Source organism: Pyxicephalus adspersus, chromosome 1 (genome assembly GCF_032062135.1).
Source record: "Pyxicephalus adspersus chromosome 1, UCB_Pads_2.0, whole genome shotgun sequence".
Classification (NCBI taxonomy): Eukaryota; Metazoa; Chordata; class Amphibia; order Anura; family Pyxicephalidae; genus Pyxicephalus; species Pyxicephalus adspersus.
This window is the reverse complement of record NC_092858.1, coordinates 65,850,106-65,862,552: the sequence shown is the minus strand read 5'-3', so window position 1 is coordinate 65,862,552 and position 12,447 is coordinate 65,850,106. Positions and strand designations below refer to the sequence as shown.

The 12,447-nt window shown below is 34.4% G+C and overlaps 1 protein-coding gene across 3 annotated transcripts; it reads right to left on the bottom strand.

Annotated features, from left to right (window-relative positions):
* Window positions 1-856: 856 nt before the first annotated feature.
* Window positions 857-11,747, bottom strand: PROZ (protein Z, vitamin K dependent plasma glycoprotein). 3 transcript variants are annotated; one of them, XM_072412516.1, is made up of 10 exons: window positions 11,589-11,747; window positions 11,241-11,422; window positions 10,598-10,686; window positions 7,963-8,126; window positions 7,272-7,296; window positions 6,773-6,886; window positions 6,110-6,247; window positions 3,933-4,021; window positions 3,455-3,572; window positions 857-2,490 (listed from the first exon to the last, which is right to left on the bottom strand). In XM_072412516.1, exons 3-10 carry the CDS (start codon window positions 10,665-10,667, stop codon window positions 1,976-1,978), a joined length of 1,233 nt encoding a protein of 410 aa, XP_072268617.1. In that variant the 5' UTR covers window positions 10,668-10,686; window positions 11,241-11,422; window positions 11,589-11,747; the 3' UTR covers window positions 857-1,975. The 3 variants fall into 3 exon arrangements, with proteins under 3 accessions (XP_072268617.1, XP_072268630.1, XP_072268624.1); XM_072412529.1 differs by lacking the exon at window positions 11,589-11,747 and adding an exon at window positions 11,517-11,538; XM_072412523.1 differs by lacking the exon at window positions 11,589-11,747 and having other exon boundaries at window positions 11,241-11,502.
* Window positions 11,748-12,447: the final 700 nt, after the last annotated feature.

Sequence of the window (12,447 nt, the reverse complement as noted above, 5' to 3'; positions counted from 1 at the left end):
CTGTTCTCAGCCAATCTGTTAACCTTTGCCACACATAGCAAGTATGCCACCATATACTGAAACAGAAGCATGAACTCCTACCACTGTTGTAAGTCTGCCCTTTAGGCACTGTGTCTCACCCGCTTGACCTTTAGATGGCATAGGGTTCACCTTTAAGGTAACATTCAGGTGATAAAGTTCAACTTTTTCTACTTTTTACATGTAGAAAAAATAGACTTTCAAAGGAAGAATAGCAACAGTATACAATAAAAAGTAATAACAGTGAAATATAATTTAAGGTTGGCTTGCCCTGGTAAGGTTGCATGTTAAAAAGTACAGATGTCCCTGAGTTCTATAAAGAGATTAATCCACCAGTGACATTATCCTTGGCAAGAAAGATGATCCGTGTGAGATTTGATTGGAGCATTCTAGACCAGTACACAGAAGAATCACAAGGAGGAAACATGACTATCCAATGATTGCAAGTTATAGGAGTGCTGAGAGGGTGTCTAGGATTCTCCTCTGCTCTCTAAATAAATAATTGTTTAGGTCACGGTTTCATGAGCTGCCGACCATTGATGGGAATAAAATCTGGGACTTGTGGTTTCCCAGAACAGTTTAAAGTGGGGTTTCCTGAGGCTTGTCAGAGCGATTCTCAGTTGATGATAATTGTTATGCTGACCTGGCTATAATGCACTACTCTGAATGTAGCTTTGAAATAGAAATATAAAAGATTATGACCCTGTAGGCCTTAGGGGAGAACCACCTGCCAACTGAATGGAAGAACCTACACCATATTTTTTCTTAATTAGAATGTCTGTCTACAATAAATTAAATTAATCCAATGGTATATAGAATATCAAATACCGCATCTAGCTTTGGTTATTTTTTTAAGTTGCTTTTTATTCAGTGTTTCAGGAACTAACAACAGCAGAATAAAATACACATTGGTTACTGCACAGCTTAGATTTTAAATACACCATGTCTTATGAAATGCAAGCTAACAATAAAAAACATATTTATAAAATTTTAAGCTTGATCTTTGATCCAAAGGAAAATTAGTTATTTTGCTTTTTTAAATACCAACAGAGCCATAAGTCAATGACCGCTCCCAAGCAGAATATATAAACTGGAAAATAAAAGATTGGAGTCCAAGGCGATAAATCCTTTTACATTCAGATTCATAATCCGCATATGATGTGGTAGTATCAAGAAGAGGGTGTCAAGAGTAGTATCAATCGATGTGTTGAGCCATAGTTCCCAGAATTTTTATTTTTTTTTGTGAACAGCCCCTGCATTGTGAAATAAGTCTATATAATATATGGGTCGTAATAATTGAAGCTATCTATTAATTTAGATGTTGGTCTAATTTTCTAATCTGCAACACAATCTGTTTTATAGCAGTGACTTAGTGAGGGCCTGAAACCACTCCATTAACCAGCAGGCAACTGTCCTTTTAAGGAAAATTCCAATGACATCCCCTGTAATGGTCTCATGGTTAGTTTAAGTTAAAACTAAACTCTAGGCAAATATCTAATTATTAAAAAAGAAAAATGTTATATGAAGGCTTGCTTAGCTGGCAAAGAGTTTGTAATTTTGTCTATACAATCTTAAAATGTAAAAAGCTCTGCCACATCTCGGGATTGCTTGGCAGGGCAGGAGACCCGACTTTTTTATGCTATGTATGGTTAATTACAGGTACAGGTCTTGTCCCTACTCCAGCACCCCCAAACCCTTATAACAAAATAAAGCTGTAATAATGGCTGAACAATGAGCAAATTTCAACTTATGTTTATATATTTACATAAGAACGCATTCCCTGATATGAAAGTTATACTGAGCTCTGTGTAAAAAGTGAGGATATTATCTGGTAAGTAAAGTATACTTTAAATAAACACATTTTCAAAGAATGTTGTATAAAGTAGGTGAAAAGGTGTGTTCTGTAATAATTTACAGGTGATTACAAATACAAAATCAATGTACCGATAAAGAATTATCAGCTATTCTGTATTAACCACATTATATATCTGGAGATTTTAGTAAATAAGAATACATTTGGATTGCTTTCCTGTGCATTATTTGTGCCCATCAAGCCAACCAAGAACCAGGCACCATTGTGTTCTATAGTAAAATGGCTCCCATCGACTAGAGCTGAATCAATACTGCTTTTGGATATCCCACAGAACAGTCTATTAGATTGTGTTACATTATAGGCCAGCTCACAGTTTCCTTTGTCTGTTTCTGTTGCTGAGAATTGAATAGGCTGTAATTCCGTAGACTGGTTGGAGGGCAGCTTCCAACCAGTCACCATACCTGGTATACGTGGCATCAGCACATTCTCAGCAAAATCTTTCTGAGGGATACAAATAGGTAAGGCATGTTTGTGGAACTTGATATTGTATTGGAGCCTTACTAAGGCAATGTTGTTTTCTCCGGTGTGCCTAGAATATTTTGAGTGCACAAGATAGTCCTCCACTTTTATCTTTTGCTTATTTTCAGAATTTTCATTTCCTGTAAAATATCACAAAATGTAATTAATTCATAATCAAAATGGCATATAGGTTGGAAAAGAAGTTTTATGTAAAAGCATGAATGGGATATGTGAATATATCCTTAAATTGCGGTCACATACATACACCATGTGTGCATACAAATACTTTAAGATTACTACATACGTTTTCCATGTACATTACAGATAAGTTTGAACGGTTCAGAATGTTGGCTTTTCCTATCTCACTCTGACCACTGCTGTGGAGCGGCATTACATAGGATGGATAAAATCACATCACTGTCCCTTCTGCAATAAATTACCTGCCTACCCTAATTTGTTTACTTTTTAAGTTGAGTTCTTCAGTTTAGCCATAAAAGAAAACACTAATTGTAAAATGTTCTTGTTTTTATTTATTTTTGAATTGCACACAAATTACCTGCAGGGGAAAGAGAAATTTTCAAAGCCATGGGGCAACTGGAAACGAATCAAGGTGACTCCATTATAAGCCCAAACATTGAATTTATTGAATACTAACTTCCTTTTTTGGGGAGTTTTGATTCCCTGCTCCCATAATGGATGCTATGGTTCCATGCTTTGTCCCCTGCATTCCTCTAGGACACAGTAGTGATGATTGGGCTGGTTGACTGAGCCACTAAATGCCTTGGGGAACCAGGTAGGTATGTCATATGCCTGTATATTCGTACATTTGTAAACTTGTTTTTTTTATTCTTCTCCAATATAAACTAACCCTATCAATGTTCAAACTGAATTTTACCTGATGTAAATAGAAAATAAATAATAGCATACATTGCAAAATATTAGCAATAAATGAGTCAAATCTAAATTCTGTAAAAAAAAAAAAAAGGGATGATTGAAAAAAAAAAAAAGGAAAAATAGGAAAAGACAGGTAATTATTAGGAGATTTGCTGCAAGCTTTGATTAGTCCTTGATGGCTAAACAGATATATAGCCAGCTCTTACTTACCCACAATCACAAAAGGAGGTCTATGTTGTTTGGTGCATTTTGCAGTTGTTAGCACTAGAGATTGACTGATTATAACTCCACTACAGTATTGTGTCTCTTCTTCATTTAATAAAAGAACCTTGAAATGAAAAGATGTATTTAATAGACTTTACTTTACATTACATAACCTATTTTTACCAAGGAGGAGGTGTGTTATCTAGTGTTATCACATGCTAATCTAGTAGTGTTGTCCAATGTTTTTCCTCTGGGGGAAAGACTGTGTTTTCCAACACCCAAAGGGCCATACCACCTGGTGCAACACACTGTGTTTGGGACATGACCAAGTTGTGACTTGCAGCAGTTGTTTTTACAAAATCAAAGTGTGTAACACAGCCTAGTGCACATATTAGGAGACATCTGTTAGCTTTGTGCACAAGTTACAGTAGAGACCAGTGGTAGTGTTATCAGGTGCATATCCACAGGCCTAGCAAAAAATTACCTGCCAAGGAAATGTAAAATTGTAGTTATCTTGTAGAAGTGACACTGTTGAAGAGTTATCTTTTAGTAACTGTCCACATGCATAGGGATCTGTGTGAAGAAGAATGTAAGAGCGGTTTTAATAAATGCATTAGGTTGCAAAAAGTACTTTGATATTTCATCTAAAACTAAAATATATGTTACAGGCGACCACTGTTACTGTACCAAGAAGAAAGTACATTGTTTCAGATAGCATGTTCTAAACCCCAACAATCAGTGGCTATACCAGGTTAAATTTTTACAGAAGTACTGGGTATGCACTTTATTCATTATGTGGCCACCATGCTCTGGTATATCATTGCTGTTTAATGCATTTATTTCATTGATTACTATTGCAAACTACTTACACCTATTCCTTAAAAAACTAATGCAATTCACAGTTTTGACCACACTAAAACAAATGAATATAATTCAGATGGACTTTGTGCATAGCCAGGACTAAACTTTGCTGCAGTATGTATGGTGTGTGTATATTTTAGGTTGTTATTGATTTAAAGAAATCTGCCATAATATTAATATAATAATAATTTAATAATATAATAATAATAATATAATAATAATAATATAATATAAATTCATTACCATTGCCATTACTGAATTCATTTTACATGGTGGTTGTCTGGCTGTCATGCTGATACTTTGTTTTTCATTTTTTAATGTACAAAGCTGAAATAAACATGCAGATCAAGCATTCCGGTTTTACATTTGTTGCCCTTACTGCACACTTGCTTTGAGTTTGACAGTTATAGTAAGAGTAGAATTTATAGAAAAAGGAGGAAAAAGACAGGCCTTTGTAGGGCAAAACTTTTTTGTCTTAAAAACTGACATTTTAATAATTATATCAATTCAATACACTAAACAGAATCCTCGTGTGCCAGACGTAAGCTAACACAGGTTCACTGTTCTAACAATTATAAAATAGTCAAAACGCATTAAACAATATAAAAAAACAGCAAATCTTGTTCCCTACCCAACGCATTTTGCCCTGTGGGGCTTCCTTAGGGGATTAGGGGACATTGATCAGTATAAAGCAGTGGCATTTAATTATAGAACAATACAGTAATCACAATATTCTATATAACTTGATAATATTGCTGAAACTTTCTTTGACCAAATAGAACAGACGCCTAGTGACGGCTAATGCTCAGGGAAATATAAAACCACAATATAATAGAAGTGTTAGCTTAGGTCTAGCACAGGAGGACATTGTTTAGTGTATAGAATTGGTATAATTAAAAAAATTTCAGTTTTTAAGACAAAAAAAGTTTTGCCCTACAAAAGCCTGTCTTTCCTCTTTTTTTTTTTATAAATTCTACTGATTGATTCAGGCTGGGCACTCTGAGAACACTCTGTTCTGTATGTTTGGGTAACTTTTCTTGGTAGCACTTATTATTCTAGTTATAGTAAGAGGTCAGGCATGGCAGTCAGCCAACTTGTGTATTCAGAAGCTCAGCATTGTCTGCCAAGTAAGATCAATGCAAAGCTGTACCAATTGGAAGTCTGGCATAAAACTAAATAAAAACTTGGTGAAGCACATTTATCAAATGATAAACAGGATTATCAATACCGTTTTGTTGGTAATTACCATCACTGCACTTTTACAGTTTAAAAATGACACAGGCAATATGTGCAGAGGTAACTTTTTGTATGGTGTTGGCTTAGAAGTGCTAAGATACGTGATATGATATTCTCATTCGAGATCAACGGTCTTGCTTGCGTTGGCCAAAAATCATTGCCATTGAACAGAAAACTGCTGTATGTATATTGCTTGTTCATTCATCTGTCACTGGAAACAATCACTAAAGATGATCACTGGTGAGATCCATAGAGGAATGTTGAGAACCTCAAATATTGCCCTACACTGTGTTGCAGTTCTTTTCACAAGATTGAGATCACTCCCCATTGAGATTAGCATTCCCCATGATCTTGTTTACAGGATGGCATCATCAACCTCTATATTACATCTAGGTATTTTAGCATTTTAGCAATAGTTTGGAGGTATACTGAAAAGGCATAAAATATTTAGGCTATATATTTAAAAAAAATTAGCTCAGTTTTGAAAAATTGTTAAAAAAATATCTTTTCAAGGTCTTAATTCTCATGTTTATAAAATAACAGTGTCTTTGTGTTGTCACTTGCCTGTTGGGTGGCAGGACTTTTCATCTTTACCAAGCTGGTAGCCATCTGCACAGGAGCAGGTAACAAAGTCAAGTCCATATCTAGGCTCACAGAAATGCTGGCATCCATCTTCTGCATCAGGATGGCATTCATTCACAGCTACAGGGAAAATATATTAGAAAACCACATCTCAATACAAAGTGTGTTAGATGCTTAAAATGCTCCATTGCATGCCACTAACCATTCCATCAATCATTCTGTTACTGAGTGTATCCCAGTTTTGACTGATCATTTAAGGTAAGCAACCATTTTCATTGGGTGGATTTCCGCAGCTTTTCCTTGAGAGTTAGTTTCCTCCATGATAACACCATTAAGGTGGACATTCACTCAGACAACCTATTATGTATACAGTATTTTCCAAGTAAAGGATGAAAGCTGTGGATGCCTGAAACTGTTTTTAGTGTACTTATCTATGTATCTTCATTTACACTGCATCGGGAAATAAATCTATTTTGTGAATATTTTATTTAGTTTTAATCATCCTTTTCTTGGAACTATTTTTCTTGGTGTTTGGAGCCCATTTGAATTCTGCACCCACTAGACATATATTTATTTCCCAGAGCATCTTACCTTATCCCCATTCTGAACTATACATACACTATATACTACTATATATTTTCTTACCCATCTGACATTTGTTCCCTTTATATCCTCCAGGACAGCTGCAGGTATAACTGCGAATAGTGTCTGTGCACACACCGTTATTCATACATGGGTTAGAGGAGCATTGCTTGCCACCTGTAATACAGAGACAAACCTTTGCTGTAGACAATATAGACATGGTTTATTGTAAAATAAAATGCACCAAGGAACCATACAAATGCACAGTTTTAATATACAAGGTACAATATTTCTTCATAGTATTCTATTAAAATATACATTATGGTTCGGCACCATACTAGGAAAAAAAACAATAATACTGACCAATACTGGCATACAATTAATACCAGTACTTATCAAATGCAATTAGGTTTTGTTGCCAGTACATCTCTCTCTCTCTCTTATCTAGCACTCTTTTATGGACAAATGTATATAATAAAAACTGTGTGGCTAGAAAGTTGGCTTTTTTGTGTTCATTTTCCTGCTAATAAAATGCATATAATATTAATGCAATTATACTCACCATAATATCCATTCCAAAACTGATCCTATAAAAAAGATACATAAAAATATTACCATAATACAGCATCTAATAGAACATGATCTATGATATACAGTAGTAAAGTAGACAAGAATGTATGGAGTAACGAGAGAGAAAATATATCTTCCCAATAGTGGGTATGTACTCCTTGTGCCACTAAAACAACTCCCACTCATTGAGCCATGGACTCTGAAGGTATTCTATAGTGTCTGCAGCAGAACAGTGTTCTTCTCGTGCATTCTGCTGCATCACATGTAAAAAAACACACAACCAGGTATCCACATAATTTAAATTAGACTTTATTTATCAGACCAGTCCATTGACTGATTACTTGCTACTTAAGATATCCCACCCCTTTACAGGTAGAACTTTGGAACTTATACATTTGCACAATTTTTGATATAATATTGCAATATTTTATTATCACATTCATTTATAAGTGTGCTTTATTGGCGAAAGCTGAAAAATGATTGGTTGTTTTGTTTACAGCAAACTTAAAAATAAAGATCCAACAATGGTGGCTGTAATTTACATACTATTTGTTAAATGCTCAAATCCATTATTTAGAGGCTATTTAAATAGTAAATTTTTTTAGATGCTATTTAACCAGTAAATTGGTTTCAGCAAATCTATGTTATTGAATTAATATTTGTAAAAATACATGGAAACTCACTGTTTTCTCATTGTCTTCATATGTTTCTCTTGCTTCTTCATATGTACATATTTCTTCGTAGCATTCTCTCTCTAAATTTCCTTTTAGCAGTTCCTCTATCAGAATAAAGTTTGCTCTCTTGTGCCTCTGAATTATTTTGTTTGCATTTTCAGCAGATAGGAAAACTATAAAAGGATATTAAAATGCTTAGCCACTGCAATTTGTATTTTCTAATATCATTGTGCATTACATTAAACCAGATGATTTTACATGCTTGTTCCTATTCTTCATCTCTTTTCAATTTATTAGCACAAAAAGTAAAATACACAATGCATTCATATAATGTTCTTTACTGCAACTTGTGTCACAATTGAATTCCATATCAATATTATTCATTAATATAAATGCAGCAATGTCAGTGTAGCAGGGGATAAACTCATCCCAGTGTTTTATGTTGTTGTTTTATTTTGGGGAGGGGGTGGACTGAAAATGAATTTATACATGTGTAAAATAAATTATTTACATTGTAACAATGCATGATCCAGGAGTGATATAATAATATCAATATTCATGCAAAAGCAAAATACATCATTTAGAATGATGTTCATATCACATGAGCAAGTACTATTTACAAAATGTGTTTATGCTGGCTGCCCTCACCGCCTACCACCTTTAAAGTGCAATTTAGAGAAACTTTTTTTTTAAAATAAGAATTGTGACCAGATAGGTCCTTTTTTGCAGAAGTGACAGGCTGTGTCTGTTTAACATTTGCACCATGTCTGTCTACTGGGAAGAAGATGAACACATTTTACCCTTTCTCCACTCTAACAGCTCTATTTATAAAACTGGGAATCAGAAAATCCTTCCTTGGAATTTTCCAGGTCCATGTGTTTCAATGGCAGATTCACTGTTTTATACATAGATTTTTTTGTCTTTAATAAATAAATTACATCTTAAGCTGCGTACACACTGCCAATTTTTGTCGTTGGAAAGGATCTTTCACGATCCTTTCCAACGACAAGGGAGTGCACGATGCATGAACGGTGCTGTACATACAGCACCGTTCTGCTCTATGGAGAGGGGAGGGGGAGAGCGACGGAGTGGCACCCTGCTGCGCGCTCTCCCCTTCACTTTCATTACGATCGGCTGTCGTCCATCATCCGTGGATCCGGCAGGTCGGTCGTCCGGACGATGGACGACACCGACTGTACACACGGCAGATTTTCGCCCGATAATTGGCCGTAGCTTTACTTTCTGTCCTGGCGAAATAGGACAACATGGTTTGAAAACAAACATTTGACAGGGTTTCCTTTTCTATCCAAAAATTATACCAAAAAAAAACAAACCAAAGAAACTTTCGCATTATTTCACTTTACCTGCTTTTTCCTTTCCCTCTTTATCAACATACAAGTCATTGTTTAAATAAAGCCTCTCTGTTGTCATTACATTATTTTAGTCTCAGTGACATCATCAATGGGTCTCTGTGCTTCTCTATGTGTTACAGGCAGATCATAGCTGGTGGGAAAGATCGGCAGAATGCTGTACACAATATTATTATTATTATTATTATTATTAATAAACAGGATTTATATAGCGCCAACATATTACGCAGCGCTGTACATTAAATAGGGATAATACACAAGCCGTATACTCGTGGATATAACTGTGCATGAAAACAAGTCCCGAGGTCCAGGCAATAGTTGAGATATAATTTCATCTGTTGCTTAATCTATTTTTCTTACATTTAAGTTTCATTTAAAATAACTTTGCTAATGGTGTTGTTTTTCAAAATAACTGAAGCAAGTCTCAAATTTCCACTAACATCATTACTTTGCCTCTTGGAAAGTTTACCACAAGATGAATGCATTTGTTGCTATCATTGGATACATAATTTATGAATAAAGGATGGAGTTTTCAAACTTGTAATTTTTTTTGCATTTTTTTATATATATTATGGTGTTGTCCAAACTTGTGTTGTCTATGTTTAATATTAAATTTAAAGTAGAATACAGGAAAGTAAATATAAGAAAACATTAGTTCAAATTTAAAGTACAATACAGGGAAGTCCTAAAATGATTTACTTGTGGATATAACTCATTATCTATTTAGCGTTCTGTCTATCACTATACAGTAAAATATTTTAAGACATATTTTGAAACCAGACTTTCCCTCAGAGGTATGATAATAATAATACAACTAATAATATGCAGTGATACATTACATGCTGTAAATCATATAGTTTTAACAACTTTGCAGTCACAGTTTTCTAAACTCAGTTTGTTCAGAAGCCAGTGTAACTGCGCGGTAATTTACTGTGTTTGCAGATTTGTCACTTTAAAGCATTTCATCTAGACCTGAATATATTATATGCTTTTAGCATTACATTATAGTATAATAAAATCATCAAAAGAATTTATAAATTAACTGACAATATGATTGTAATAGAATCTTCCTCCTCTAGTGTAATATATATATATATATATATATATATATATATATATATATAAAAGTTCATGCAGTTGATTTTCTATCGGCTCATTATTTGCTTGGCCTCTAGTGTGTACACATCATCTGTGATCAAATCTCTATGGTTTGGAAAGTTTTATCAAACCTGATTTTAGGAATGCAACCAATAAGTAATAATATGAAATCATACCTGTTTGTTCAGCTTGAGGAATAAGAAATAGTAGAACGAATATGCCTGTTGTCTGCATTAAATTAGCCATTTTGAAAACGTGTTCTATCCTAAGAGTTGGTAAATAAAAGAAGCGTCTCTTAAAGTTCAAAGTTCAGGGACTAATGAACATAAGCTTCGAGGGCAAAGACCTCTTTTTATGTAATGGATAGAGCATTCAAATAGCTTTGCAACAAAAAATATTCAGGACAAATAAAATAAAACTCAATAAAACAAAACCCTAATAGTTAAAAAAATAAGTAAAATAAGCTCCCAGTATATCCAGCTAAGCTATCCAGTGTAAAATTGTTTCCAACAAACTGCTGACTTCAACAGCGTGTATAAAGACTGATAGCTGTCAGATATTCTTATCTGAAGGCATTTTACGGGGGAACATTGTAAAAAAAATAAAAAATCATACCTAAAAGTGAATACTTAGCAAATGAGTTTATGTAGATCCTATGTAGAAAAGTGTAGATCTTTGATATAAGAGCATTGTAGCCACTGCTTGCTATACTTGTAGAGAATTAGTTTTATTATTCCTAATGCTGTACTGTGCTTTACACACTCAGGGCAAAGCAATGGGTTCTCCTTAATCCTTACATTTTCAGCAGCATATACTTACCTACTTTGAGATTTCCCACAAAGGGGATAAATAGTCCTTTGTAATCTCAGAATCAGAACTCCAGTTGGAGTTTATACAGGGTTGACAGTCCACAATTTCCAGCTGAAATATAGAATGAGTCTCATGCCTCTTTATACCCAAAAGTACAATGTATTTCCATCTTTCCTGGGGACTAAAGTAAGCTGTGAAAGGAGCAAAGGAAAGGTGGTTGTAAACTGCTGAAGAACTGGATTTAAAGCAGAATTAAACACAAAAAGTAAAATAAAAGGTTCCAACCAGGACAGACGATGTCCCTTCTGCAATGAAATACCCTTATCTGCCTGATCACAATTTTTTAATTTCACTCACCTGTCATCACTCTGATGTGGCAGGCGGCCATCTTCGCCTTATCTGTTTCCTGGAGTCAGAACTTTACCCATCTTGACAGGCATGCGGGAGTTAATTCAGTCCCACAAGCCACAGAGGAAGCCCATATGCACTGAAGGAGGGTGATGTACCCTCCTGTAAATGTGACGATGGGATCTGGTAATTTGTATGTGAACATTTGAATGTGTACAGGTGTAGGTTCATAGTTGTTACCATGAATACTAAATAATCTTATTACTGCATTGGGTAGTCTTTTTGACCTTTTTAACATGGAGGAACCCTTCAAAATAAGTTTCAGGTCTTGGAGGAATCCCTGCTATAATTACTATAGCCTCAGTTTACAGCACATTAGTGTGGTGGTCATTAGGAAGAATGCCTGTCAGTTATTCTTACTTGAGATGCACAAATTGCTCATTGCTCAAGGAACCCCTAACAAAAAAAAACCCTAGGGTTCCAAAGAATCGTGCCCTATTTATATCCAGATTGCAAATGCTACCAGGTTATTTAAAAAAATAAAATAATTGACATGAAACATTTGTTAAAATTCACCAAATACAGTATTTATGTTTCAGTATAGCATGGTCAATTTTTCAGGAAATAATAATTATTATTGTTTTTATTAATAATAATATTATTATTAATAATAATAATAATAATAATTATTATTATTATCATTAATAATAATTCATATATCATTGTTATGGGCATTACACCAAATAGAGCTATACGTTACATTGTATTAAAAAACAGTAACATAAGAAAGCAAATAAAAAATACTGCTTCTTCGGCAATAGTTTATCTCACTATCCTGGCTTTTGTGTCCTTACCTTAGTTGTTCATG

Bases quoted from the DNA above. Each gene is read 5' to 3' on its own strand.
- PROZ (XM_072412516.1), bottom strand. From the start codon at position 10,667: ATGGCTAATTTAATGCAGACAACAGGCATATTCGTTCTACTATTTCTT. The intron at 7,297-7,962 runs GTGAGTTTCCAT...TCTTTTTTATAG, and splicing joins ATGAAGACAATGAGAAAACA to GATCAGTTTTGGAATGGATA. The intron at 4,022-6,109 runs GCAAGTGACAAC...TTCTTCACACAG, and splicing joins AAAGTCCTGCCACCCAACAG to ATCCCTATGCATGTGGACAG.